The sequence below is a fragment of the Streptopelia decaocto genome (assembly GCF_964273445.1).
Source record: "Streptopelia decaocto genome assembly, chromosome: 24".
Lineage (NCBI taxonomy): Eukaryota > Metazoa > Chordata > Aves > Columbiformes > Columbidae > Streptopelia > Streptopelia decaocto.
This window is the reverse complement of record NC_138679.1, coordinates 2,180,897-2,208,732: the sequence shown is the minus strand read 5'-3', so window position 1 is coordinate 2,208,732 and position 27,836 is coordinate 2,180,897. Positions and strand designations below refer to the sequence as shown.

The 27,836-nt window shown below is 66.6% G+C and overlaps 3 protein-coding genes across 7 annotated transcripts; 2 read left to right on the top strand and 1 right to left on the bottom strand.

Annotated features, from left to right (window-relative positions):
• Positions 1 to 2,237: 2,237 nt before the first annotated feature.
• On the bottom strand, positions 2,238 to 4,256 carry PRSS57 (serine protease 57). Its single transcript, XM_082072248.1, has 5 exons — positions 4,102 to 4,256; positions 3,775 to 3,928; positions 3,425 to 3,569; positions 2,726 to 2,986; positions 2,238 to 2,641 (listed from the first exon to the last, which is right to left on the bottom strand). The coding sequence occupies exons 1-5, from the start codon at positions 4,157 to 4,159 to the stop codon at positions 2,462 to 2,464; spliced, it is 798 nt and encodes a 265-aa protein (XP_081928374.1). The 5' UTR covers positions 4,160 to 4,256; the 3' UTR covers positions 2,238 to 2,461.
• Positions 4,257 to 5,309: 1,053 nt separating this feature from the next.
• PALM (paralemmin) lies at positions 5,310 to 18,950 on the top strand. 3 transcript variants are annotated; one of them, XM_082072231.1, is made up of 9 exons: positions 5,310 to 5,466; positions 11,402 to 11,450; positions 12,180 to 12,260; positions 12,344 to 12,474; positions 13,441 to 13,564; positions 13,888 to 13,909; positions 14,112 to 14,171; positions 14,983 to 15,114; positions 16,246 to 18,950. In XM_082072231.1, exons 1-9 carry the CDS (start codon positions 5,462 to 5,464, stop codon positions 16,827 to 16,829), a joined length of 1,188 nt encoding a protein of 395 aa, XP_081928357.1. In that variant the 5' UTR covers positions 5,310 to 5,461; the 3' UTR covers positions 16,830 to 18,950. The 3 variants fall into 3 exon arrangements, with proteins under 3 accessions (XP_081928357.1, XP_081928358.1, XP_081928356.1); XM_082072230.1 differs by lacking the exons at positions 5,310 to 5,466; positions 11,402 to 11,450 and having other exon boundaries at positions 11,470 to 12,260; XM_082072232.1 differs by lacking the exons at positions 5,310 to 5,466; positions 11,402 to 11,450; positions 14,983 to 15,114 and having other exon boundaries at positions 11,467 to 12,260.
• Positions 18,951 to 20,413: 1,463 nt separating this feature from the next.
• MISP (mitotic spindle positioning) lies at positions 20,414 to 26,305 on the top strand. 3 transcript variants are annotated; one of them, XM_082072188.1, is made up of 5 exons: positions 20,414 to 20,497; positions 22,063 to 24,200; positions 24,981 to 25,064; positions 25,363 to 25,401; positions 25,646 to 26,305. In XM_082072188.1, the coding sequence occupies exons 2-4, from the start codon at positions 22,163 to 22,165 to the stop codon at positions 25,374 to 25,376; spliced, it is 2,136 nt and encodes a 711-aa protein (XP_081928314.1). In that variant the 5' UTR covers positions 20,414 to 20,497; positions 22,063 to 22,162; the 3' UTR covers positions 25,377 to 25,401; positions 25,646 to 26,305. The 3 variants fall into 3 exon arrangements, with proteins under 3 accessions (XP_081928314.1, XP_081928312.1, XP_081928313.1); XM_082072186.1 differs by having other exon boundaries at positions 24,853 to 25,064; XM_082072187.1 differs by lacking the exon at positions 20,414 to 20,497 and having other exon boundaries at positions 21,420 to 24,200; positions 24,853 to 25,064.
• The last annotated feature ends 1,531 nt before the right edge of the window (positions 26,306 to 27,836 follow it).

Here is a 27,836-nt window from a genome sequence, read left to right as displayed (position 1 = left end):
AAGAATAAACAGTGCTGCGGGTCCGGATTTGTTCAGCAGGTCCTGGGGCCGCAGGAGGTGGCTGCAGCCTGGGGGGCTGGGCTGGTGTAGGCAGGGGGACATGGGGACACCGGGGATGGGAGAGCCCCCGGCAGCAGGTGGGGAGCTCGGCCCCCCCGGGGCTGCATCTGCTCCAGCTCAGCCGAGGCCGGTCCTTGCAGTGGGAGGGAAGGGGAGAGCGGGGAAGAGCAACCAGCAGCACAGATAAATCTGTTCCCAATCTCAGGCCGTGCCACGAGGGTTTGGTATTTCACAAAACAATTCCTGCCGTTAATTGGGTCCTGATGTGCGATGCTTCCCCGGCGCGGGAGCCCAGCGGCAGCCTGCGGCTTGGCTCACCGGGACCCACCGCCCCGTCCCCCTTGGCCACGGTCCCCCAGACCCTGCTGAGCCCCCGGCTGTGCCTGGGACCTGCCATGTGCCCCGACAGCAGCGGGGAGCTCCTGCGGCCAGCCTGGCCCCAACAGAGACCCCCTGATGTCCCCCAGCTTGGCAATGCCCCCCTGCCTCTGCTTTTGGGGGTGGGGGTACAGGAGCTGCCAAAAGGCTGCCCAGGACTTTCACTGGCACACATGTGGTGGTGTATGGCATGGGTGGCCCCACAGCCCACCCACCGTGCCCCTGTCCCCGTGGTGTCCCCGTGGCACCTCGCCTCCCATTGCCCACCCCGGCCCGAGGCTTTGGCTGCTGAAGAGCCAGGATTGCTGCCGTGGGCTGAGTCCGCGGGCACCGGCTGCGGCGGCACCGGCAGCTCCCGCCGGCGAGCGGGAGATCTCAGCTCCAAAACACAGCCATGAGTCAGGCACTGCCTTCCCGCCGGTTTTTGGGTGGTCTGGGACAAGCTGAGACAGGCGCCGGCTCTGCCGGCTCCCTGGCACCGCAGAGCCCGGGGCTGGCAGCCCTGCCCCGGCATCCCGGGGGGTCTGTCCCCACCACCGCTGCATGGATCTGAGGATCTGGGGCTTCCTCGGAGTCTGGCAGGGCTCTGTCCTCTGCTCGGTGTGCCCTGGTGTCCCCAAGGCCACCAGTGCCTGCAGCTGTCCCCCCAAGCCCCATGCAAAGAAGAGCTGGAGGGGATGGAGCAGCGCACAACGGGGGGGCTGCCAAAGTCCCTGTGCTCCCCAGTGTGGGGACCGCAGAGGTTAGGGTGCCTTTGGGGACCTCTCGACCTGGCCTTGGCCTTCACCCTCCCCAGCAGAGCCCCTGGCACGGCACGATGGCCCGTGCCAGCCGCTGCGGTGGCTGCAGCCTCCTGCGGGATCCCCCGGGCGGGGAGGGCGGCTGCGCCCTGCGGCCGTGGCGTGCCAGCAATTTGCAGATAAACAAGCAGGAGCAGGGAATGTCTGGGTCTGTCCCCGGAGACGGCCGCGACGCCAGGCGAGAGCCGCGTGCGTGTCTCAGCTGAGCCCCAGCAGCAGCTCAGCACACGTCCCCTGGCCGCTGTGGGCAGCTCTCGGCCCCTGCGCCCGCGCTGAGCACCCGTCTGCCCCAGCGTGCCAGGGAGGTGAGCGAGGCTCTCGGCAAGATCCCCGTGGCTCTGCCAGCGCATCTGCCCCCAGGAGATGTCTGGGGTTCCCCTGCTTGAGGAGTCCCACATGGGATGGGACAAGACGAGACAGGATGGGATGAGGTGGGGTGGGACGGGGAGCCTCACCCCAGCGGGAAGGCAGCTGCTGGGGATGCTCCGTGGGGTGATGATGCCTGGATGCGGATCCTGAGGCGGGGCCTGGTCCTGAGCTGGGGGTGGCGCTTCCCGCCCTCCTCCTGCATCCCCATCCGCCCCAGCCCGGGACAAGCTGGGAGTCTGGCTGGGGACCACAGCGGGACAGCCAGGGAGGGAGTGTGGTTGGGCAGGGGAAGGACAGGAGGGGGTAAAACTGGGACAAACCAGCTCCTGTTGAGATGGGCAGCAGCTGCCTGGGCAGTGCAGGGTTAAGGATTGGCCCCAATCAGCCCCCCACCCAGGCTCAGCTGCCCACCAACTGAATAAAGGGGGATAAAATCTTACCCAGGATCTCCTGGCTCCCTGGGCAGGTGGGTCTTGTTCTGGGGCTCCATATCATGTCCCTGGGCAGGTTCAGGGTGGGTAGGGGCTGGTGAGGGACAAGGGACCCCGGAGCTCCCATCTGCCTTAGAGCTTCCCCTGGAAGTGGGGAGTGGGGTGGTAGAAGGGAAGGTGAATAGACAAGAGGTCTGGGACTGAGTATTTATTGAGGAAGGTAAATGTGAGGTGCCCAGGCTTCTTGCACAGCCTGGGTCAAGGAGCCCTGAGCAGCCCTGATCAGCTCCCAAACCCCTTGGAGCTGGCAGGACCTGGGAGTCTGACCCTCTTCTCCCCTCCTGGGTGCTGCCGGACAGCCAAGACACCCCAGCCCCTTTTCCCACAGCTCATCTGCCCCCGGGGACCCCCTCCCAGCCCTGGCTAGGGCTCCGGCTGCCCCTTCTGATGGCGGTGCCCTCGCACGGTGCGATGCACCCACTCGATGTAGTTGGAGATCTTGGTGTAGATATCGGGGTACCGGCGGTCCCCACATCTCTCTCCAGAGAACGAGACGATGCCATAAACCTTTCCCTTGAAGATCAGAGGTCCCCCGGAGTCGCCCTGTGGAGCAAAGGGGTGGGAGGGAGACTAGCGGGTGTGCAGGAGTGGGGTGACCGGGGGACACAGGGCCGGGAGCGCACTCACCGCACAGACGCCCTGCAGCGTGGCATTGGGGCTGGCCCCACACAGCATGTTGGCCGAGACCTTGCCCCGCCACAGCGTGCGGCAGAGGCTTCGCTTGACGATGGTGGTGCCGGTCTCCATCAGCTCAGTGGGCCGGTCGCCGTAGTTGGAGACGTCCCCCCAGCCCAGCACATGGCAGACTGTGCCGGGCTTCAGGTCGATGTGTGTGGGGGGCAGACGGATCCGCTTCACGTACTCGTTCAGTGTGGCTGATCTGTTCAGCTGGGTGGGGAGCCGGGGGGCATGAGTGGCTTCACTCCAGAGCCCCCCCAGATGCTCCTGCCTGGGGTCCCAGCCCCTCCGCACGCCATCACTCACCTGCCTCAGCTCTGCTCTCATGTGGACCTCCCCAGCCCTTCCCTCTCCAGATCCTGGCCCCCCCACCAGCCCCTCCACGCTGGTCCCAGTTTGCTCCAGAGACTGGCTGCCCGTGGGTGGCAGGGGCTGCAGACCCCGCTGGGGTCACCATGTCCTCGGCCGCCTCCATCGCGCCGTCCCGCTTCTCCGGAGGAGCACTGACACCTAGTGTTGGCTGCCCGGGTGGCTCCTCCACACCCACGGGCTGTGGGGCACCCCGGGTCCCTCCTGCACCCCACGCGGGTGGGTGACCTGGTCTCGCGGCCGGCAGGTCTGTGCTGGCTGGTGGCGTGCGGGACTCACCTGGAGCAGGCGGATGTCGTTGTCCACCGAGCGGGGGTTGTAGTGCGGGTGGGCGATGGACTGGGCGATGCCGAAGATCTGCTGGGACCCCTCGGACTCCTCCAGCCTGTGGGCGCCCAGCACCACGCGCACCGAGGGATTGCGCCTGTGGCAGAGGGGTCCTGAGCAGGTGCTGCCCGGCTGGGGACGATATGGGCGGGGGAGAAGGGGACTGGCGAGGTGGGCTCAGGGGGAGCACAGACGGGTGCTTGTGAGGGTCGCTCTGGGACTGCGTCACCCCCTGGGATGGGGGCATCTGTTAGAAGGGGGCTGCCCTGTGTGCCGGGGGGGACAGGAGGCGCGCGGCTCACCTGGGAATGAGGCAGTGGGCTGCTGTCATCACCCACTTGGGCCAGACCAGGAAGCCCCCGCAGACGTGCTGACCGTCCATCTGGATGGAGGCGATGAAGGGCCGGGAGTGGGGTGCCACCCCCTTTCCCCCGATGATCCGGCTCCCTTGGGTGCCTGGTGGGTAGGCACAGGCTGTCACCGCTGCCAGGGAGTTTGGGCGCAGCTCTTGCCTGTGTCTGTCCTGCTCCTGGCTGTGTGTCCTGAGCACCCCAGCACTACCTGCCGCTCCAGCCCAGGGTCTCCCTCTCCCGTCCCAGCTGTGGGGACCAACCCCAGCTCTGCATTACCTGCTGGGAGCAGCATGGAGCCTCCCAGGCTGAGGATGAACAGCCCAGCCATGACCATGCTGGTGCAGAGCAGGCCACAGCCACCTCCTCTGGGGCTGCTCAGAGCTGGGGGTGCTTAAATAACTGGGGGCTGAGCCTCTGCCAGGATGCCGGCGGGTTATCTCCCTCTGCTTCCTCCTCTCTGCATGTTGCTGCCTTGGGCAATGCTGTGGGGTGGGGGGCACTGGCTGTGCAATCTGCACTGGGGGCACATGCAGGGTTGCAGCTTCCTCCGTAGCGGAGCAGCTCCTTGCTGGGGGAGAGCGGGTTAGGGAGGGAAGAGAGAAAGCAGAGTGACTTCCCAACCCAGCCCTGACTCTTGAGCTTTGAGCTAATCAGGAGGAAACCTCTCAGCTCTTGGCAGACATGCAGGAGCAGCAGGGCCCCCCCACATCCCAGGACACCTCCCAGGATGTGGCAGTGTCCCTGGGGCTGGAGCAGGGACAGACCTGATGTGTCCTATGGCCCCTCCAGAGACCCCTGGCTCTGGGGTGGTGCTGCAGGTGGAGGGGCAGTTTGGTCTCCCTGATCTGCACCCTCCAGGGTGCAAGGAGGGCTGCAGGGTGTACCGGGGTGTTGTTGTACCAGGGTGGGGGGACAGGGGCCCCATGACCGATGTGACCCTCGCTTGCATCTGGGCCGAGCGCGGAGCTCTGGCCCCGGCAGCGGGCACGTTTCCCAACGGTGCCGTGGTCGCAGCTGTCCCGGGGCTTCCTGTGGCAGTTTGGCAGCGTTTGCCCAACGCAACCGTTGTGTTGGGAAACGCAAGAGAGGCGAGGGGGCCGCGCAGCCCGGGCTCCCCGCTTCTCCAGCCTCTCCCCGGTTCCCTTCCGCACCCTCAGGGCTGCGTGCCGGGGGCACGGAGACCCCGGCACAGCGGGAGGGATGAGCCGGGGCAGTGCCCGGTGTGGGGGCCCTCCGGGGTCCAAGGGGGGGCCCATCCTGCCCGCGGTAAGGAGCCGCAGCGTCCGCAGCCCCTCCCTCCCGCCCCGCTCCGGGCACCGCGCACCGGGAGCTGCTCTGGGCCCCCCCGCACGCCAGCGGCAGCCGCAGCCCCGGGGGCGCCGCGCCCCGAGGCCGGTGAGGGGCGGCGGCAGTGACGGGCCGCGCCCGGCAGACGGAGCTGTGCGGGCGGCGCGGGGGGCGGGAGCGCCGGCGCGGCCCCGACATCCCTGCGCATCCCGCAGCCCCGCCGGGGATGCCGCCGCCCGCCGGGCCCTGAGCGCCGGGACGCCGGCGCCCGCCGGCCCCGCTCCGCCGCGCCTCGCCCGGCCCGACCCCGCCGGAGCCGCCGCCGCCGCACGCCTCGCCCGCCCGGAAAATGGAGTGAGTACCGGCTCGGGCCGTGCCGCCGCCGCGGGGAGCGGGACCCCGGCACCGGGCCGCGGCCCCCCCCGTGCCGCCGGCTGAGCGCCGCAGTACCGGGGGGGTGGCCCCCCGGGTGCCGGGTCCTGCACCCCCGCACTGGGCTGCGGGAACCCCGCACCGCGGGCTTACGGAGCCTGTATCAGGAGCTCGTAACCCCCCTGATGCTGGGGCTTGGGACCCCAAAACTGGGGGCTTGTATCCCACTGACCCTGGAGGCTCAGGACCCCAATACCGGAGGCTTGTATCCCCCCAACACCGAGGCGTGGGACCCCAAAACCAGGGCTCGCATCGTCCTGATGCCAGGGCTTGTGACCCCAAAACCAGGTCTTCACATTCCCCCAGATACTGGGGCTCAGGACCCCAATACCGGGGACTTGCATCCCCCCAATGCTGGGGCCTGGGACCCCAATACTGGGGCCTCACATCCCCCCAGTGCTGCTCAGCAGGTGCTGCCCCTCTCCGGGTCCCTGCCCTACTGTGGGGTCTGAGGCACCAGCTTGGGGTACAGCTGCGGAGGCCCCGGAGCGGCTGTGGGGGCTGCGGGGGGCGAGTCTCCGCTGGCAGTGGCGCGGGAAGCAGGGGGGTGGGAAGAGCGTTTATTTTTGTGTTTTGAACCTGTTGTTGCTTCTGCGTGTGGCTGGGCTGAGTGGGTGGCTGTGAGCCGCGGACCCCTCCCTGCGCGCACCCCAGCGCTCTGCCGAGGGACCCGGCGGTGACAGGGGATCCTTGTGCACCGGGTCCTGCTGGGGGGATGCTCTCTGGCCCCAGCCTTATCCTTTGTGTGCTGCCTGGCTGGTTGGAGCTGGGCGTGGGGCTTTGTGGGTGGGTGGAGAAGAGGGAGCAAGTGGGGGCCACTGGGGGCCCGGTAGTTGGGGACTGTCCTGCCCACGCACAGGTTTTGCCCCTCAGGGAGACCAGCAGCTCTGGCCTGCAGCGTGCTGGTGCCCGGAGGGCACGGAGCTGGGCAACGTGCTGGGTACCAGCAACAGCAGCTGGCTGGGCTGGCCCTGTCTCACCCAGGCCTTTCCATCCCTCCATGGCTCTGGTCCCCATCAAAGCAAAGAAGCGTCCCCCCAGCGTCTGCTGCGTTTGGCACTGGGGACTTCTCAGGGCATCCAACCAGCTCCCCGCTGCTCCTTGTGGGCACCTCACCTGGCACGGCTGCACCACCCGCCCGCGAGTGAGACGTTGGGTGCTCAACAGGTCCTGCTCGCCGCTGCGTGCCTCCCGCCTGGGGACCCCCATGGTGTGGGCGAGGGATGGGGTGGTGGCTTCCTGGGGTTGGGGTGGGCTCTGGGTGGCTCAGAGCTGAGAGCGCTGTGGGAGGCACTGGTGGGGGCCTGGGGATGTTTCTTATGTCGGAGTGGAGTGGCTCCCCTTGGTGCTGGAGCGGCTGGAGGCTTTGTGGTGCAGGGGCTCGGCTGGGCCGTTCCGTGGGCCCATGTCCCACGGTGGAGGTGTTGGCAGCGAGGAAGGGCGGGAGGAAGGCTGCGGAGCTGCCGTGCACTGGGACAGGTTGGGTGGAGGAGCAGAGCTCAGGGCGGGGGGCAGCATGTGCGCAGGAGCCTGAGTCTGTCTTTCCTCCACCCGGGAGGCAAGGAGCCCCTGGGCCCCAGACAGGAGCTGCTCTGGGGTGAGGATGATCCCTGCAGCAGCCCAGGAGGAGGGAGAGGAGCCGGGCGGATCCTGCCCCAGCCAGGTGTTTCCTGATGGAGAATGGCTGGACGTGGGCTGAGCCCAGCGCCTTGGCTCGGCGCCGAGGACCGAGCTCCCCGCGGGTGCCTGGGGCTCACGGGGCGCTTCTGCCGGGAGCCACGTTCCTGCCGGCTCCTTGGAGCCTCGTGTGTGCTTGGATTCGTGGCACTAGTGTGGGAAAGCTGCGCTGCCTCGTGTGAACAGGAAAACCCAGGGACCAAGCGATGTGGCTGGGGCCACCCCGAGGTGGCGGGAGCCGGGCGCCGTGTCCCGGGCCAGCGCTGGGGCTGCCTGGCCCAGCCGGTCGGTGCTCCCTCTCTGCTCTCATTCATAAACTGTGGGGGAGTTTCCTGGTGGAGCCTTGCTCCTCTAACTGGAAGGGAGCTGGAAACCCAAGTGTTTGGAGGGCACTTGAACCATTGTTTGAAAGATCTGTAATTTTCCAATCAAACTCCCTCCCCAAGCCTCCGTTCATCAAATATTCATGGGATCCATTTTCTCCTGGCACTCCCAGCCCACGTCTCAGCCCGAAGAATCAATCAGGCAGCTCTGCTTTGCTCTAATGCATTCTGCGTTTTCGGGAGCCTGGGGCTGCCATCTCCTCCTGCCTTCCCCATCTCCCCCATCCCCGTCTCCTCCCAAGGTGGCGGCGTGTGATGGGGCTGCGCAGGGTGTGTGTGGAAGGCACGGCTCCCGGCGACGGAGGGACACGGCTGAGCTGGGGTGATGCAGCCAGCTGCACGGCGGAGGCAGCCAGAGCTGTGTGGCAGGGCCGGAGCAGCCCCCGTGTCACCGGGACCTGAGCAGGCGGGTCAGACCCGGTGCCCAGCCGCCCGGCACTCGGCTCCTGGGCAGCGCGGATTTCTGGCTGTCCTCGCGCGAGCCGCTGGCTGTTGATTTATTTGCCTTTGCGGTCGATGAGTGCCGGCCCCGGGCTGCACGGCCCCCTCCCCTCCGCGCCCGCTGCCAACAGGGCGTTCGATAGCGGCCCCGCTGCTAATGGCTTCGTGACGGAGGCTTTGCAGCCGCTCCACAGGCGAGCGCCCCACGGCAGCGTCACACTGGGCTCAGCCAAGGGGCCCAGCTCTTGGCATGGGAACAGTGGTGTAAATCAGCGCCGGTCCCTTCGTTGCCACCAGTGCTGCCGTTTGCGTGGGCTCCGGGCCCCACACCGGGACCCATCTCACCGGGGTCTGTACGGGGGTCTGTGCAGCGGTGCCCCCTGGCAGAGCTCTCTCTCTGCCCTCCCCCTGGCTCAGAGCTGAGCGAGTGGAAAGGGAACAGAGGTCAGGGGAGTGGAGGAGCAGCTTGAAACGGCTCTTCGCACATTTGGATGAGCTAATGGGAAAAAAACAGAGGAAGGCAAATAAACATTATTGTTTCATGTCAGGCGGGGAGGAGATGAAAGGTCATGGGCTTCCCTTGTGATGGTAGGAAATGGCAGCATCAGCAGGGCTGGAAAGAGCTGGAGAGCGTGTGGGTGCGTGTATGGGGTGTGTGTGTGCTCACACGCGTGTGTGGATCCATCCGTGGGGCCAGGGGCTGCTGCGTTTGGAGGTGGGAGTTCCTGGGGTGTCATCCCCCAGTGCCACCTGTGTCTGTGGTCCCATCGACCTTGTCTCCCACGCCACGGCCCGTGGCTCTCCCTGCCACGCGGTGCATTGGGCACGGCTGGCGGAGCTTCCCAGGGACGCGGGTACTGGGCGGAACAGCAGGAGCCCCTGAACCGGAGCTGAAATGAGGGGGAGGAAGGGCTCGATTTGGGTTTCTTTCCTGGGCTCGCGGTTCCGAGGGGGTCGGTGGGTCCCTCCCAGCCCCGGGGTGGCCCCTCGGTCCCCCCGAACCCCCCGCCCGCCGTGCGCATCCGCGCGGCTCGCGCCGTTGCCATGGCGCCGTTGCCAGGGAACCGCCTCCCGGCGCGGCGGAGCCGCCACTCACCGGGCCGGAGCGGCGGGGCCCCAGCGCACCGGCCCCGGCTCCATCGCACCGGCCCCGGCCCCATCGCGCGTCCCCGGCTCCATCGTACCGGCCCCGGCCCCATCGCACCGGCCCCGGCCCCATCGCGCGTCCCCGGCCTGGGGCTGCAGCTCCCGTCCCACGGGGAACAGCGGAGGAAGAAGAGTTGGGGTGCACAGGCGACGGGGACAGAGAGGGCCGGGGGGGTGCAGCGAGGGGCATTCAGCCTGTTTTGTGTCTCTCCCCGGGCCAGGAAGATTCCTGGCGTTCAACCCGGGAATGTAGAGAGTGTAGCAAATAATGGAAAATAAAGAGGATGGAGGAGGGAGGAAAAGCAGAACAGAACGTTTCAGGAACGCTGTTAAAGTTTGGATCCATCAAACGGGGCAAGATCCAGGAGAGAAACAGGCCCTGGCCCAAAGCCTTGCGAGTCTGGGGTGCTGAGAGCCGGGCTCGGGGGGGACCCGCAGCCCCGGCGCAGGAAGGTGCCCATGGCAAAGGGCAGCCCTGGCACCCCTGTGCCGGCCCCTGCCGCTCTCGGACCCCGCGGCCGCGCAGGGAGCGGCGGCAGAGCCAGCGGGGATGGCGAAGGGACTTGCAGACGCTCCGACTTTCTTAGGGTTTGTAATGATTTAATTCCCGGTGGGAGCACGGCGTCGGGCTGCCAGGAGGGTGTGCGCCTGCGCCTGCCAAACAGCCACAAACAGCACAAAAATAACCGCTACAAAAGCGACACCTTCCCCGGTTTGTTTTTCTGGCCTGGATTTCACAGCCGCCAGGATCCGGGGTGAGGGGAGGACGGGCGGCTCTGAGCAGCTTTTGGTTAATCGCTGCCTTCGAGGGGGGGGCGCAGGGGGTCCTTTTGGCCCGGCAGAGCCCCTTTGATTTGCTGCACAGCCCAGCTCTTGCACATGCATGTGCTCCTCGCTAATGGCTTTTCCCGCTGTGCTGGGGACACGGCGCTGCCCACCCCTCCCTGTCCCCCCCGAGCCGCCCCGCGTGGGCTGGGACTGCAGGGCCTCTCCTCTTCCTCCTGCCCCTGGGAAGGGACCGTTCGCTTCTTGCTCTAATTGCGCTTTCAAAGCGTCAGGGCTGGACCCGGGGGAGCGGGGGGCAGGTGCGGGGGCGTCCCGCCACCCCCCGCGCATCAGCCACGCCGGCTCCGTGTGCTCGGCAGCTCCGGGGAGCTGGGAAATGATTGCGCACCGAACCACCGGCGCACACCGAGCCCAGGAGCTCTGCCGTCCCCTCCGCCGCGGGCAGGGGCTGCGGATCCCCCGGAGGGATCGGAGCGGAGCCCGGGCCGGCGCCTCCACCGGTGTCCCCTGCGGAGCGGCCGCCTGCGCAGCTGCCCCCTCGCAGGCTCCGCTGTCCCTCGCTCTGGGAAGTAAGTGGCAATGATCCATCGCCTGACGATACCTCTGTGCCTCCCACCCTAATTAGTGTCACAGCTAAGCACCTCGTTAGCGTCGCCTGGCGAGCAGCCAGCCGGCTCCCCGCGGCGCCGGAGCATCCCCAGGCGCAGCCGGCCCCGGGCAGCCGCCCCCAGCCCCGCGCTGCGGCTCCAGCCGCCCAACCTGCACCTGACGCTTCGCGCTGAGAAGTTGGGCGCGTTGCTGCGGGGGGTCGGGGCACCCCCTTCTTGCAGCACCCCGGAGCCCGGCTGCACCCAGGGAGCTGTGTCAGGGCCAACGCGGCGGCTGCCGCTGGCAGCATCCCCAGCCACAGCCACGGGGATTCGCCTGTTGCAATGTCTGTGTCTGTGCGTGTCCGTGTGTCTGTGCACGTGTGCGTGCGTGTGCCTGTGCGCACAGTCCGGAGAGGTCACTGTCCAGGAAAGGTGTCAGCAGCCAAGAAATGGGCTTGGAATGGAAAGTGTGAGCCAAGTTGAACCGCAGGGGCAGCCAGCACTGTCCCGCTCCAGCCTCTCCACGGTCACCATTTCCATCTGCGCCGCGGTTGTGGGGGGAGCAGGTCCCGCCATGCCAGGTCGCTCCTGGTGCTGGGCCGGGTGCGTGTCCCAGGGGGTTTGGGCAGGGGTGCCTGGAGGAGCCGTGCGGGTGAGCAGCTCCTGGCTCCCGGGTGGCGAGGGAAGGGGAGAAAGCAGCTGGCGGGAGGGAAGGGTTCAGCCGTTGTCCGGCTGCTTTGTGCGGTTCGGTGGTGGCACAATGTCCCCATTTACCCGCACCTCTCCTCCACGGGGGCGGCTGCGCTCGTCACCGCTCTCTCTGCTCTCTTGCAGGGTCGTGGAGGCCAGCACGCTGCAGCAGGAGCGGCTGCAGGCCATCGCGGTGAGTCCCGCATGAGCTGGTGTCCCCATGTCCCCAGCATCACCGGCAGCCTGTGGGGTAGACATGGGGGGAGGATGGTGCTGATGCAGGGGCTCCAGCCTGGGAAGCTGCTGTAGGCAGGGACCTGAGCGCCCCCCCAGCACAGAGTGGGGTGCTGGGCTGTTTTACCCCCGGGTGCTGCCCTGCGGCAGCTCCCCGGCCCTCTGTGTGCTGCAGCTGCCCCGGCGCAGCCCCTATCTCCCCATCTCCACTGCACAAAGGGCAGATTGTTCTGGGCCAGAGCAGGGGAGCGGGTGACGCTCACCGGGCTGGAACTGACTCTGCTGGAACCATCTGGACCGGCCCCAGGATGTGCGGCTGGGGGGGGGCGGTGGGGGAGAGGCCATGGGGGCTGGTTCCTCCCATGCTGGCAGCTTGCTCAGCGGGGCTGGGACAGGGGACAGTGACATTTTGAGACAGCAAACAGGCTCCAGGCTCTGTCCTGATTTCTCTGCACCCTCCATGCCTCAGTTTCCCCTGGCGAGGGCAGGGACGTGACAGCTGGGTGCTGTCCCCAAGGCCAGTCTCGCAGCCCTGGGCATGGCTTGTGTCCCAGTGTCCAGACTCTGTGGGAGCCCCTTGCTCCCTGCTGCCCCCCGCCCCGGGGACGCTGCTCAGGCCGGGAGGGAGGTGCCCCCAGCCCAGCGGTGCCCAGCGCCCACCCCGGCTCTGCCGCTCTGTTCCCCCCAGGAGAAGCGGAAGCGTCAGACCGAGATCGAGAACAAACGGCGGCAGCTCGAGGATGACCGGAGGCAGCTGCAGCACCTCAAGGTGAGGATCCCCTGAGACCCCCAGGGACACGCTGGGGACCCCCAGCTGCAGAGGGCAGGACCTGACCCCTCTCTGCTCCCCAGTCCAAGGCTCTGCGGGAGAGATGGCTGCTGGAGGGAGCCCCGGCCTCAGCCTCCGAGGAGGAGGAGGCCATGAAGAAGCAGATGCAGGAGGATGAGGTGAAGACCAAGGAGCTGGAGGAAACTATCCAGAGGTAAGAGGGGGCCAGGGTGTCAGGGTGCACTCGGGGGGCACCCAAGTGTGGAGATGCAGCTCGGTCCCACATGCTGGGCACCAGGAACCCCCCGGCCTCAGCCCACCCCCCCGTGCCTGTGCTGCCACCAAGGAGGGGCCAGAGCCCCAGCACGGAGGTGTCCGGGCAGCCCGGCTGTCCCGCAAGAATGCAATCAGTCATGGCTGTGCCATTAATTACCGAGCATCGGTGCAGAGAGGGGTCAGGCACGAAGGGGCCTTTGTGTCCAGCTAATGGCGCGGTGCATTCCTCTGCCGGCGCCTCGGTGGGGACGGGAGGTACGGGGGGCTCTGCCGGGGGCTGCTGCCACCGCGCTGACAGAGCAGCCCTAATTCCCATGGACAGGGATCTGCGGGGACTCCCCAGACCCCCACGGCATGCCGGGGGGGCCCTGCTGCTGGCACAGCTCTCAGCTGGGCTCGGTGGCTGGGAACATGTGGCTGCCCTTGTGGAAGATCAGATGGGTTTCAGGCAACTTGTGTGGGAGCTGAACAGTGACGGAGCAGCGCTGCTCCACGCCACCGAGCGAGGGCACTGGCAAGTGCGTGGCGGGCTCGGTTGTCACGGCACTGGGACAGCAAAAGCTGGGGAGTCACCCTGTGGGGTCAGTCATGATGCCCATGGGGTGTTATCTTGTCTGCTTGGGCTGAGCCCATCGGCTGAGCCCGGGTGCTCAGCACCTGCAGAACCACGACCATCACCCTGCACATCGCTCGCCCCACGGAGCAAATGCTTTTCCAGTGTGAAGAGGTGGTGATGGCTGCAGCCGAGGTCGGTCGGTCTGTCTGTCCCTGCACCTTGTGAGCCCCAGAGGCTTCTTTGTGCCTTCCCTCTCCGCTGCACCATCTCGCTGGCCTGCAGGTCTGCGGTGGCTGCCTGCACCGCGCTGCCTGCACCGCAGCCTCATGGTCCCCGCTCTCCCCGCAGGCTGGAGAAGGAGCTGGAGACGCTGGAGAACGGCAGCTCAACAGGTTCCACCAAGGAGAACCTGGCGGAGGCGGCAGCGCCGGCCAAGGAGCAGAAGGCAGAGCCCGTCCCCAACACGCAGAAGGTGGGCACGGCCGCGCCGCGGGCAGGGCTGCCCGCTCCGGGCGGGAACGAGGGTCGGCGTTCGCTCCCCCGCAGCCAGACCAGAGCTGTTTCTCGCTGCCGGTGCAGAGCAGGGTGCTGCCAGGTGCTGGCGTGGCTGCGGTGGCCCTGGACCCCAGTGGGGTGACCTGGGCACCATCATGTCACTGCCAGCCCTGGAGCCCCTGCCCTGCCGGTCCCTTTGCCCGTGGGGTTGGGGGTCCCTGGCTCCGGTGGGCTGGGCGTGTGGGTGGTGGGCGCACAGCAGCTCCCGGTGACTCCTGACCTCTCTTTTCTGTTTTGCAGAGTCCCCTGGGCACAGTCAAGGGTAGGTGACCCCCGCCCCCACGCGGTTCCTAATCTTGGGGGGCTGCATGTGCCGCCCCCTCGTGCTGCCCCCAGGGCAGCCCTGTCCCCATGTCCCCGTCCCCTCGCAGGCCCCGGCCTCTCCCCGGGGCCCCTCCCGCGGGCGCACAGACAAGGGTGCGATGGTTTAGGCTCTGGTGATCACCTCTCCTCTCCCTCCCCAGCCGAGAAGGTCTCCAGCAGCCCCATGAAGGTGGTGGAAGGCACCGACATGATGAAGGCAGGTGGGTACCTGCTGCCTGGGGAGCAGCTCTCCCTCCCGGCCCCTTCCCCCCCACGCTGTTCCCGCCACCGCCGCTCGATGCCTTTCCACGCCCCAGGCACAGAACATCATTTATTTGCGATCAGAGCGTTTGTTTTCGCTTCCACCCCGCGGCTGGTTCGTGGTTCGGGGCCTCCCCGTGCCCCGCATCTCTGCTCCGGTTTCATCCTTTGCCTCCTGCTCTGTCTGCGGCTGCTCGGCTGCCAGGGTGGAGGGGCTGGCTCCGGTTTGGGGGAGGCTCAGAGCCCATCTCGGGTCCTCGGAGCAAAGTGTCACCGGGCTGAGGTGATCCCAGCGCTGGCGGGGACTGGCCGGGAGCCAGCGGAGAGATGCCGAGGATCACCCGTGCCGTGGGGGCGGAGGGGCTGCCCAGTGCCAGCACCCCCAGCGGGGGACATCTCCTGGCCCCGGCTCCCAGCCCGCGCGCCACGACTGGCACCGCGCACAGGCCGGACAGACAGACAGATGTGGCACCACCTGCCACCGTGCCTCCATGGCCTGGCTGGGCCCCGCGATGCAGACGCTGTGGAGGTAAGGAGATGCCGGCAGCACCAGGACGGCGACGGCCCCACGGGTGCCATAGGAGGGTTGCGCCCAGGATGTCACATCTGCCTCTGCCGTTCACTGCTCCTCGCTGCCGCCTCCCGCATCGCTGCCGCCGCTGAGCACCGCACCGCTGCCGCGCTGCCGCACCGCTGCCCGCCGCCGCCGCTGCGCAGGGGCCGGGGAGGGCCGGGGCTGCCGTAACGCGCGCTGTCCTCTTTGTGTCCCAGCCATGTATTCGGTGGAGATCACGGTGGAGAAGGACAGAGTGACTGGGGAGACCAAGGTCCTGTCCAGCACCACCCTGCTCCCCCAGAACCACTGTCTGCAGGGGGTCAAGGTGTACGAGGATGAGCTGAAAGGTACGGCCGGGCCCGCCGCGCCCGCAGGAGCAAGGGGCAGAGGACACGGGAGCGGCTGCCTGAGTTGCCCCGGTGGGCGCCAGGGACGGGCTGGGGCTGCTCCCACCGTCCGCACCAGCTCGGCAGGGACACGGCTCCGGGCAGCCCCCGCCGGCCCCCGAGTGGCGTGGGAGCCGTCCCAGCAGCGCGGGGCAGCCGGTCCCGACGGACCAGCCCTGGCGTGCACATCACGACCCTGCGCCGCGGGAGAGCGAGAGGAGGATCTGCCGTGCCTGAGACGTGCCGGCGGTGGGGACCGGCCACAGCGCCAGGGTGCGTTCCGGGGGCTGTTGCTGCAGAGCAGACCCTGGGGCTCCGCAGAGCGACCGCCTCGCCAGTGAAACCGCGCTGCACCGGCAGCCGGTCCCGTCCACCACCCTCCCCGTGGCCACGGCCGTGTGTCTGGCCTGGCTGTTGTCCATCACTCCATCGACTGGCTCCTGAAGCTGCTGTGCTGATCGTCTCATGATGCCTCAGGTCAAGTGGAAAATGCGATGAGCTGGAGGCGGCTCTCACCGTGACGCACGTCTGCAGCCACGCACCGCGCAACGGCAGCAAAGAGCCCCCTCCCTCCCGGCCACGGGGCCGCGGGCAGCAGGACACGGCGGGCACGGCGGGACGTGGCAGGGCCGCGCATGCCGAGCGCTCGCCGTGGTCGCACAGGTGGCAGCACTGATCTGCCACAGCAGCGTGCCAGCCCCGCCGGGCCGGGCGGCAACCAGACACCATCACACCGCGGTGAGCGCGGCCAGCCTGGCGGTTGTTGGAAACCTGGCCACAGCTCCTGCGGGGCTCACCGGCGCTTCGGATGCGCCGAGGGCCAGGAATGGCTCCTCATGTTGTGTTTTTGTTTCAGCCTCTCCATCTTCTTGCCAGGCAGGGGCACGGGGGGTCTGGCAGCAGCTCTGGATGGCGGGGTCGGGTGCTGCCGGGGGGGTCCCAGCCTCAGTGCCGGCTTTGGGGAGGGGAAGGGGCCACTCCCCGGCTGCACAGGAGCTGCGGCCAAGGGGGTTGCACCAGCAGGAGCTTTCCCAGGTCAACTTGAGCCCCTGGCCCGAGCCCCCCTCACCCTCCTTCTCCTTGTCCCCACAGTGGTGCACGCGGTGAGCGTCGAGGACGGGGCCCTGCAGAACGGGGCGCAGCCCCTCAGCTCCTCCGAGGTCGACGAGCTCCTGCACAAGGCGGACGAGGCCACCCTGAGCGAGGCCACCGGGCGGGAGGTCCCGGCCAAGGGGGGCGAGGGCGCCGGCAGCGCCCCGGGCAGCCAGAAGCCGACACCGCGGCGGGAGATCACGGGGCTGCAGGCCAAGCCGCGGGAAAGCGCCGCGGTGCCGCCGGGCGAGGGGACGGAGCCGAGCCGCGAGCAGCCCGTCACCATGATCTTCATGGGCTACCAGAACGTGGAGGATGAGGATGAGACCAAGAAGGTGCTGGGGCTGGAGGGCACCATCAAGGCCGAGCTGGTGGTGATCGAGGACACCGAGAGCAAGCCGGAGCCGGCGCAGAAGGACCACGCGCCGCCCAACGGCACCGCGCTGGAGCCGGTGGCTGCCCAGCCGCTGGGCGAGGAGGGCCCAGGCGGGCAGAAGCCGGGCGCCAACGCCACGGACGCCAAGGAGGCCGAGCAGGAGATGGACGCGAAGAAGCAGCGCTGCAAGTGCTGCACGGTGATGTGAGCCGCGCCGGCCCCGTGCCGCCGGCGCCGGCTGCCCCCGCCGCACCCCTCCGCCCCGGCCCCCGCTCGCCAGGCCTGGCATGCCGGGCTCCCCCCTGCCGGACACGGACCCTCGTTCTGCAGAGCTGGGGAGATCCCGCACGGCGCCGGCGAAGCCACGGCAGGAGCAGCAACCCATGGCACCGCTCACCCCGTCTGCCCGACGCCCGCCCCGCGCCGCACCCCACCAGCGCTGCCCGTGGTATTTATTAGAGACCCCCCCACCCCACGGCACCCACCCCACCGCCCAGCCTCGCCCCGTGCCGGTGCCCTCCCAATGCCGACGCTGGAGCCTTCCCCTCCTCTCACCGGCAACTTCCCACCCGCCGCCGGAGGATGGAGCCGGTTGGGCTGGGGGCTCGGAGGACAACGCCACGTCCATAGGTGACTCCCAGGGAGCCGGCGAGACCCGCGCTTGGCCCAGCCCACGGCGGGCACTGGGCAGCCCCACACCAGCCCCTGACTCTGCGCCTCCACCACCCGCCGCTCCGGTGGGACAGGCCCTGCGCTGTCCCCTCCCGCTGCCTGCGGATGTCCCTGCTCCATCCTGTGTCCTCATCCCTGACCCCCTGGCTCCCTGAGCCATGAACCCCCAGGACGGAGCGTGTCCCGGCGAGGGAAGGGCAGCACGGGTGGCACCCCCTCCACGGCGCTCAACCACGGCCAGTGGCTCACACGCAGGGGACCGTGGGCCGCATGTGGCACCTGCGGGGTTGTCCCCAGCCTGTCCCTGGGGCTGCGGGCAGGACACTCCGCTCTGCTCCCCGGGTGCTCATGGTGACGTTGCCGCTGCCCAGCACCGATGCCACAGGCTCCCGCGGGGCCTCTCCTCCGTGTCAGCTGCCATGCCGGCGTCGCTTGGCTCTACCAGACGGGAGGACCGAGGGTGCCATGGCTGGGTGCCCGTGCCCTCCCTGCGTGACGTGGGTGATGATGGCAGCGAGGGAGGGGAAGCTGGGGGGTCCCAGCCCCATGGGGACGGGGATGGGGCAGGAGCAGCAGTGGGGCGTGGCCCAGCGCCACGTCCCCCTCCTGCCCCGGCTGAGCTGCCAGAGCAGCAGCTTTGGGAGCCGCTCGCCGGGGCCGGGGGCTGCAGCAGCAGCTCCCCAGGTCGAGCAGGGCAGCCCAGTTCACCCCAGTTCACCCCAGGCACCGGCACTGGGAGCTGCTGGGGTCCGGTGTCCCATGGAGGTGTCCCCAGGACACCGTATCTGTGCCGCAGCTGTGAGCGCCTCCCCCGCTCCCCCCAGCCCGCGCCCCAGCCCTTCAGCGGGGATTTCACCACCAGCACCAGCGTTTCGTCCCCACTGAGACCCGCTGGGGCAGGCGGGGAGGGTGGGGGGGGGTCCCACAGCAGCACCCGTGGGTGCTGAGCCCTGCCCTGGCCACAGGTGCTTCTGCCGCGGCAGCTGAGGCAGCTGGTGGGGGTGGCCCCCCCAAGGCCTCCCTTTCCCCTCGCCCCCTCGTGTGAGCAGTGACTCCCCCATCACATCCCAGTTGCCCCCCAGTTACCACCCAGGCTGTGTTTTTCCCCCAGTGGGGGCTGCGGGGGTTGCGATGCTGCCGTATGAGTCCTCCTGGGGGGAGCGCAGCCCCGAGCCCCCCACAGCCACCCAGCGCCTCTGGGAGAGGCAGAGCTGAGGGGGGGAATGGGGGGGCAAGGCTGGCACCCCCTGGGGGGAATGGGGACCCTCTCCCGCAGATGGGCATCGCTGGAGCCCCATTGCTGCAGAGCGGGGGGGCTGGAGCTGGATGCTGCGGGGCATCTGCCCCATGGATCCTGGGGACTGGTTGGGGTGGGTCCCCAGCGGGGATGCACGTCACCTCCTGCCACCCCCACCCAGCCCCCCGCCAGGGCCCCCTCCTGCACCCCCTGCCCCTCGGTTGGTGCCGGCCCCTGGCCCCATCTGGCCCCATGGCGCAGGGAGGGGATCGGGCCCCTGGGCCCCCCCGCCAGCCCCCGCTGAAGTGCACTTCCCGTGTCCCCCAGCTTTTCACTCGTGCCGAAGCCGTTGGAAGTTTCCCCTCCCCAACCCCTCCCCGTTGTTTGTAAAACACCTGAATTGAGCAAATAAACTGTGTGACCAACAGCTGGTGCCTCCGCCCTCGCGGGGAGGCTGGGGCTGGCGCCCCAATGCCTGGCACCCGCGCTCAGCACCCCCATGGGGGGAATGGGGCTGGGATGGGGATCCTGGGGTGCAGGGGATGGGGATGATGGAAATGAGGATTTATGGGCTGAGGATGTTGGGGATGGGGATGATGGGATGAAGATGCTGGGGATGATGGGATGGGGATAATGGGATGGGGATGATGGGATGGGGATGCTGGGAAAGGGCTCTGCTGCCCCTTCCCTAGCTTAGCTGTGGCTCCTCTTGTCCCTGCCCTGGGGCTTCTCCCAAGGGGCAGCGCCAGGGTCAGGATCCCCCAGGTCCCCTCACCATATGGCTGTGGGCTGGGGGTTCCTGCTCTGCCCAGGGCTGCGATGCCAGGGCTCATTCCGCGGTGCTGGGGCCCCATCCCTGCCCGGTGCCAGCGCAGGAGCCGAGCACACACCCTACACGGGTGTGGTGGCTCCCGGCTCCCCAGCCGTCACCCGTGGACTTTGTCTCAGCCCCGTGGTAAAACAGGCTCTGCTCTCCTGCCCGGAAACGCAGAGCTGCTGGCAGCTGCACCGCAGCCACTGTCCCCAGGCCAGCCAGTGCCAGAGCCACCAGCCCGCAGAGTGGGCTTGGGGACACCGAGGGGCTGGGCAGAGGGTAAGTGGGACCCCTGGCACCGCACAGCCAGGGCGAGCAGTGTCTGGCACCGTCACCACGCTGGGCCAGCACCGGCGGCAGCGGGGCCGGGGGGCTCGTGGCAGGAGGAGCAGGACTGTCGTGGCGGGGCAGGGAGGACGAGGACAGGGACTCAGCACTGGGCTGAGCATCCCGGCAGAGCATCACCCGCTGGTGCCAGCGGAGACGGCGGATCTGGGCGCTGGGGCCGGCGGGGAGCGGGGCCGGGGGCAGCACCGGGGTGGCGGGGCCGGCACAGCCAGGGCTGCCATGGCAGCGAGGGCACCCACCCCACTGGGTTATCGGGTGCCGGGAGGTCCCGTGGCGTTAGCACAGGGACTCCCGTGGAGGTCACAGCCCATGGGCTCCTCCACACCCTCCCCAGCCGGCACCACCGTGTCGGGGCCCTGGGTGGGGACTTGGGGGGTCTCAGCCCCCGCAGGGCTGGAGTTGTGTCCGCGGTGAGATGCTGCAGGAAGGCGTTGGTGCACGGCTGCACCGGTGCATGGGTGCACGGGTGTGTTGGTGCACGAGCACATGGGCCCGCGGGTGCATCGGCACGCTGGTGTGTGCCACAGGGGGGGCCAAGGGCACTGTCCCGGCGTGGGAGCCAGCTGCAGCGGGCGATGGTGGCGGGGGGGGGTCGGGAACAGGGCATTGAACTGCGGCCAGCGCTGAGCCCAGCACAGTTCTTGGAATTCTTCCTGGGCTCGAGCTGGGCTTATCAGGGCCCTGCAGCCCCGCGGCCCCCCCGCCCCTCCCGCCGCCCCAGCCACTCCCAGGCGGCCGCGGCTCCGCTGGGTGCCCCGTGCAGCCTCCCCGGGCATGGGGACCCCCCCAGCAGCTCCCCCAGACAGTAAGTGCTGCGCGGTCGGGGTGAGGGCAAGGGCAACGCCGGGGCGGCCATTGCCCCCCAGCCTTGGCGGGGCGGTTCCCCACGCATGGTCCAGCTGTGGCCAGGGGGTACGTGCACACCGGCTCTGGCCGCGGTGCCAGGTGAGGGCCGCGGTGGCGCGGTGACACGGTCCTGTGTGGTGACACGTTCCCACACGGCTCCTGCGCCGCTCACGCGCCGGCAGCACCGGGAGCAGGGGGGTGGGCACGCTGCAGCTCCACAGGACCCTGGGGTGGGGGGACCCTGGAAAACTCCCTGGGTGTCTCTTTATGGTGGGGGGGCCCAGGCCAGGCTGGTGGGTGTTGTGACGCTGCTTTCTCCACCCAGTGTCCCCCTGGGGTGCTTGGCCGGACTGGGGGCAGTTTGGCATGGGGGGGACAAGCTTGGAACCCCCACACTCCCACAGCGCTGGCCAGCGGGGCCAAGGCAGGCGGGTTGTTTTGGGTGCCGCTTTGGGATGGGCTGTGGTGTGGCCAGGAGCCCCAATAACAGCCCCGCTGTGTCCCCTCCCCACTCCCCAGTGAGGGGTCCCCTCCCGGCAGGGACCTCTGACCCCTCCAGCCGCGATAAGGGGTGCGAGCAGAGTTTTCACTATTGCTGTCATCGGGGCTGTAAAAGAGCAATAGCGAATGATGGGTGACGGGAATTCAGCTGGGCAGGGAGCACCGGGAGCAGCAGCTCCCGCGCATCCCGGCCCCGTTCCTGCTGCCCCAGGGGGCTGAGCCCCCCGGCTGGGCACGGGGCTGGGGCATCACCCTGGGTCCCCCAGCTGCTCCCAATGAGCCCCAGGAAAGGCTTAAAAAGCTCCTCAGGTGCAGGGGAAGGGCCCAGCCAGGTGGGATGGGAGGGGAGCAGGGGGAGCGCTGTCGCCGCATGGCGATGGCCGGGCTGTGGCGACACCTCGGCGAACAGAGAGGATGTGTCACTTGTCTGTGGTCACTCCCAGCCTGTCTGTGTGTCTTGCTGGCACAGAGGTCAGGCCAGGGATGGCATCCGCACCGCGGTGAGAGCTGCTGCGTCACAGGGAGCCGCCTGTGCCACCTCCCTCCCCCGGCACCCGCGTCCCACCCGGTTAGCGCAGCAGCACCGACGCCAAGGTCGGGGCGGTTTACTCCCGCTTTGCATGACACGGGGGTTAAAGTCTCTCCTTTTTATGAGCCATGAAACCATTTTTATGATCCGGGCTGTTTCAATAGCTCGGCTATCTGGAGCCTTTTCCCGCAAACACGCCACGAGGGTTTCCAGGCAGGGGTGGACCCGGCGCCGCCGGTGCCTCTCCCTGCGCCAGCGGATGCTCCCGGGGCTGCTCCCTGCCCGGTGCGTGCGGTTTGGCACCGGGGCAGCGGAGGCCGGTGCAGCCGAGTGGACACTCTGTGGCTGGTTGGTGACAGTGGTGTTTGTCCCTGGCACAGGGATCTCCCGGTCACCGCCAGGGCGAGGACAGTGGCGCCAGGTTGGGGGGAGCTGCCGCCCCCTCCTCAGCTCTGTCTCCCGCTCCGAACACCACTGTCCCCTCCTGCCCGCAGGTCCTGCCCCGTGTCCCCCCAAGGGCGGCCTCGACGCTGAGCAGCATCCCCCGTCCCGGTTGAGGCTGGCGGAGGAGTGACCGCCGACACAGCCCAGGAGATGGACAGGGTCACCAGGCACCTGGTCTTCCAGCTCCCGCAGACCTCGCAGCGGCTCGATGGCGGCGACGCCGCCCCGGCCGGCTCGCTCGCGGCGCACAGGGCTGACAGCGACGACGACGTGTTTGGCTCCGCTCGACACAGCAGCCACAGGGTGGAAAACGGCTACAGCTGGAAAACAAGGGCCAAGTCACCCTCGAATTTCCTGGACGGTGGAAAAGATGTCTGGACCCCATCAGCGGACAGGGAGTCCAAGCTGGAGGTGGTGAGGTCGGGAAGCTTGTACGACCTCAGGGCTTACAGAGGAGAGAGGAAGCCCTCGAAGCTTTACGATGAGGATGAGCAGGAACTGCCCAGGGTCCCCCCACCCAACATCTCACCCGAGAAAGCCAGGGAGCTGGAGGACGAGCGGAAGGAGATCATCCGGAGCCAGGCGCTGAGGAAGAGCTCCACCACGGCCGAGCGGTGGAGCTCCCTGGATGAGCTGAGCTCCATCGCCGCTGGCTCGGGCGAGGGCAAGAGCACAGGGAGCTTCACCACCAGCTTCTCCCTTTGCTTCGACAAGTCTCCCTCGGGGAGGGCAGCGACGCCTGTCGACCCTGAAAACATTGACACGGAGCAGATCAACTTCTCTGCTGCTCGGCAACAGTTCCTGATGCTGGAAAAGACCAGCGCGGGCAATTTCTTCAGCCCAGGGCAACAGCCCATGTCTCCAAAGCCAGAGTCAATGACAAAAGTCTCTCGGCAAGAGTGGCACAGCCCCGAGATGGCCACGAAGGCTGCAAGAGGTTATGGTAATGCCAGTCCATCCAGCCAGAGCAGGACAGACAAGGCCGTGTATCAGGTTTACAGCGTGTCCTACAAGACACCCGTGAAGGAGGAGGTTTATGCTCCCAGAAGGGCTGATACTGACAGGTCATATTCCATCAGGAAAACCTCCGGCTTGACCAAAGCATCTTCCCGAGAGGACCTGGACTCCGGCTTGGGTGAGATGTATAATGAAGGCAATGCAGGCTACGCCAGCGATGGCAGCGTGTCCAACGAGGTCTTCAACGGCATCGTGGAGCTGAAGACCAGCAGCAACGGCCTGGACAAGGAGACAAAGATCAGCAACGAGACACCCATTGAGCGGGAGATCCGCATGGCGATGGAGAGGGAGGAGAACCTGTGGAAGGAGCGGGGGATCCAGCGGCTGACCTCCAGCAGCGAGCTGGTGGAGATCCAGACCAAACCGCTGCTCTCCATGCACAGCTCCCCTGGCCCCGGCAGGAAAGGGAAGGACAAAGGCCGCGCTTCCCTTTACGTCCGGAGGGAAATCGAGCAGGAAACCAAACGCGAGGAAGATCTGAAGAGGCAAGGGAGGCTGCTGGGGACGTACGACAGGGGCACGCAGCAGGAGCTGGACGAGCGCAGGAGGGTGTTCGAGCAGGAGGACGCGGCCCCGCAGGCGCCCGCCCCGGCCAGGAGGGCAGACGAGTGGCGGAGCTGGGTCACCGAGTCGGCAGCGGAGCAGCCCCCGAGCCACGGTCCCCACGCTGCAGAAGACACCAAGGGTGGGAGAGGCCTCCCCAGCTACACGGTGAGCACCGTGCGCTTCCAGGTGTCCCCACCGCGTTTCAGTGCCAGCGCGAAGAGCCGGGAGCAGGCGTCGCTGTCCCAGCGCGGTGCCACCAGCGCCAGCACACAGAGTGGTGAGGATTCCCGGGGAGGAAGGCTCCCCAGCTCCAAGCCAAGCTCCGGCGCGGCCGTCCTGCCCAGGGAGTACTTCTCCCTGCCCTTCTGGAAGCCCAAGTTCTCCTTCGTGGATGACATGGGGACGCCGCAGCCGCTGCGGAGGGAGGACGGCCGGGAGGACCAGTACCGGCTCCGGACCTGGAAGCCGCAGACGTCGGCGCTGATCGAGGAGGAGATCCGGAGCGACCTGCAGCGGGAAGAGGAGCTGCAGGAGCAGCGGCGGCGGCGGCAGCTGCTGGATGGGGACTCCCAGGTCAGCGGGGACGGCATTCACCAAGACGGCTCCCGCTCCCGGCACAGCTCCGGTAAGGGGGGATCGGTGGGCAGGGGTCTGTCCCTCAGGCAGAGCTGCCAGGGCCACCGCTCCAGCCGCCCGTTCCTTGTCAGCAGGGGCAGGGGTGGCACCGTGGGGTGCCCATCCCAAGGGACCTTCCTGGCAGTGTCCCCAGTCTGCACAAGGTGCCTCTCGCAGGCTCTGTGAGAGCAGAGCGGCCACGGTGGGGACCGAGGGGGACAGAGCTCTGGATGGGAAGCTTCAAGTCCCAGCCTTAGAGGCTGTGGGTGTGTGGTCCGAGTTCCTCCCTGCAAGGATGTGCTGAGATGCCCCAAGGAACCCTGTGTGTTGGTAGCAAGTTGTCCTGGGAGAAATAAGCCTCCTTGGACACAGACTCTGTGGTCAGCAAGCACAAGTCCTTGGTGGGAAGTCCCTGGAGCAGCCCAGCCTGGCGAGATGTGGCCGTGAGGGATGGGCTCTGCGGGAGCAGCGCAGCTTTTAATTGAAGAGCTGCTCAGATTTTGATGACTTTGTGTCATGTTGCCACAGAAAACACTGCTGGAAGGGCCCAGAAGTGCCTAGCTCCTGCGGTTCCCTTCCCTCGCTGCTGACAATCCCCTGTGGGGACCTGAGCCCCACGAGCGGTCCTGGTGTCCCTCACCCAATGGCTCTTTCTCTTGAAGCTGCCTCAGGTGTCAGTGGCAGCTACTCCGTGTCCGGGTCCCCCGTGGCCGCTCCTGCCCCGCACCAGGTGGGGATCCTGGGGCTGATCTCGTCCTTCACCCCGCTGAGAATGGCCGGTCCCTCCCAGGGCAGCGTGGAGACCCTCGACCCAGACTCGGCTCGTTCCAGCCCCTTCGAGGAGCGGAGGAGGAGGGTGAAGGAGGAAGGAAAGGTGAATGTGACAGGTGGGGAGGTCGGTGGCCTTGGGGCTGGGCACACTCGTGCCTGACTCCCACCCGAGCTGGGGATGCAGCTGCTCGGGTTGGTGGGAGACCCGGTGGTGGTGGCACCGGCGCGGGGCTGTGCCGACCCCAGGGACTGCGGGGGAGCTCTGGTCCTGGCCCAAAGCCGCCGCTGGATGTGGGGAGGGCACGGGGACACACCTGACCCCCGCGGCCGCTATTGGGCTGCCTCTGGGTGTTTCCCTGCAAGGCTGCTGTTCTCTGACTCCTTTTTCCCCCTTTTCACAGTACGCAGGCATTGAACCCGTTGACAAGATCAACACGGAGGTAAAGTCCTTTATGTGCGCGGGGGCTCTGCTTGCGCTGCCCTGACCTCGCACCCCACGTCCTCCCGGCTCCTCTCGCTCCGGGTCCTGGTGCGGGGGGCTGGACGGGGGTTCAGAACGTGCCACAGTCACCGTCCGGCGGATTTAACCTGAACGGGAGGCGCTTCTGGCTAGGAGGGTGCAAAAAGATGGTTTATAAAAATGTCTTCTTTATAAAAAGATACCGTGCCTTCGGGTTTCCTCAGGTTGTGGAGAGCACCAGGGTGACCCGTCACAAGAGCGCCATGGCCCAGCGCTGGGAGGCCGGGCAGTACATCAGGGACGAGGACTGAGGGGCCCGCGGGGCCACCGGACTTGGCCGCGTCCCTCCCTGTTTGGCACCGACTGACCCGTGATTGAAATACCTGATCAGTTCAGCTCCTGGTTATCATCAGAATCAGAGACTTGTACACTGCAAATCACATTCATGCTTAGAACAACAATCCTTCCAATGCGTTAGATCTGCTCCTTCATTCCCTCTTCCCTTTGAGGTGAGGTAATAGATTGTTTTTTTTTTCTTAAGAGGGGAAAAATTGGATCACTTTCTTTTAATCATTTCTGCGAGGAGACAGCCAGATGAAATCATACGGTAATTTAACTTCTTTCTCATGGGAAGCTGTGTCTCTGGCTTACAAAAAAGCTATTTCATTTCTAAGAGTTTTTAAGTATGACACCATCAGGCACCACCTAGCAGGGACACCTCGACTGACGGACACCCCGCGATCAAAATCAGCATCAAAGTGAGCAACGAATGTCCCTGCTTAACCCATGTGATTTGCTGGGATGCAGTAATATAATATACATATATATATATATATATATAAATGCTGTTTATTTTGCTAATTTATTAAAGAGTCAGTGCTTTCCCTCGTTCTCTGTTTTGTCTATCAGCTCCGCTGGGTCGGAGCCCCCGCGCTTGGGGAGACGGGACTGGGAGGGGGATCGGGAGTGGGAGAGGGACCGGAGCCCGCTGCGCGTCCCCGCTGTCCCTGCCTGTCCCCGCTGTCGCTAGGTGGCTCCCGGCGAGCGCACAGGCACCGCGATCCCCGGGCACCCACGGGCGAGCGTGGGGCCGAGGGGCCGGACCCGCGTGTGGAACCCTCGGGAAACGCGGGCTCGGTACCGGCGGGAGGGATCTCGGGGCAGGGCCGCCGAACGGGGCCACTCCATTCTGCTCCTTGTTGCCGAGCCCGCCCGGCAAAGACCCAGAGCCCGGCCCAGCCGCACAGCCCCGCTCGGGGCTGATCCCAGCGAGCCCAGTGATCCCAGCCCCGCTCGGGGCTGATCCCAGCGAGCCCAGTGATCCCAGCCCCGCCCGGGGCTCCGCCCAGTGATCCCAGTGACCCCAGCCCCGCCCGGGGCTCCGCCCAGGTGTGGCCTAAGTAGGTGAGAAAAGCCCGACCTGGTGGGTGTCCTGTCTGTGTTGATCAGTGCTGGCAAAGCTGAGCACACCCTGTGAGCGTCTGATCAAGCGAGTTTGTATCTTTTTTTACGGCTCTTTAAACACCTATAAGTTATTTGGTGGTATTAAACGTGGCTTGGGTGGGACTGGTTCTGGTGAAGGGTTTGGCCACAAGGACCTTGTTAACTAACCATGAGCTGGGCTGGGTGGGAGTTGGAACAGCCTGAACGCTCCGTGGGGTCGGTCACGCCGGGTAACGGGCAGGAGGAACCTCGGCACAAGGTGAACGCGCTGGTGCTTCAGGAACCGTTACCAGCTCCAGCCCTGCAAAACAAACACGCTAGACAAACAGGACTGAGCAAAACCGGCCTTTATTAGGTCATGTCAACAGGTCAGCCCAACAGCTCGCCTGGGCTGCAAGACAACGTCCTGACTGAACGGTACCTGAACAGCTGAAGAAAGTTGCCTCTGTGTATTTATGTCATTATATTCAGCACTCCGGTGAAAACACCACGAAACCATTTTAAATAACTTTTTGAAACGCAGTCCTAACTTCTTAAATCTACAGATTTTTCACCAAGAAAAATGACATAAACCTTGTTGGAAACGTTCCCGTGAGACGTGGATTAACACTTGGCAAATGTGGCGTTTCTAGCCTAGAACTAACCTGTGTTAGTCCTTTCTTTACGATGGGCTTACACTAGAGACTAAAGGCTGTTTCCAAGTGTCGGCTCCCGTAACCATGAGCGCAGCTGAACCACGTCACCGGGTTACTCAGCCGTGAGCCCTCTCCATGTTAACGTTACCTGCTTTATCATGGCACTAATAACACAGGAAAATATTAACTTGGTATACAAACGTGAAACTCAAGATTCTTGTATTTATTTAACTTGCTGAACTATCAATTCCATAAATAGAAAGAACAATGGGAGTTCCTCCTTCATCTGAACACGAAGGGGATGCAAATGTGTAGATGTTGGTGCTCTAAGGTGAAA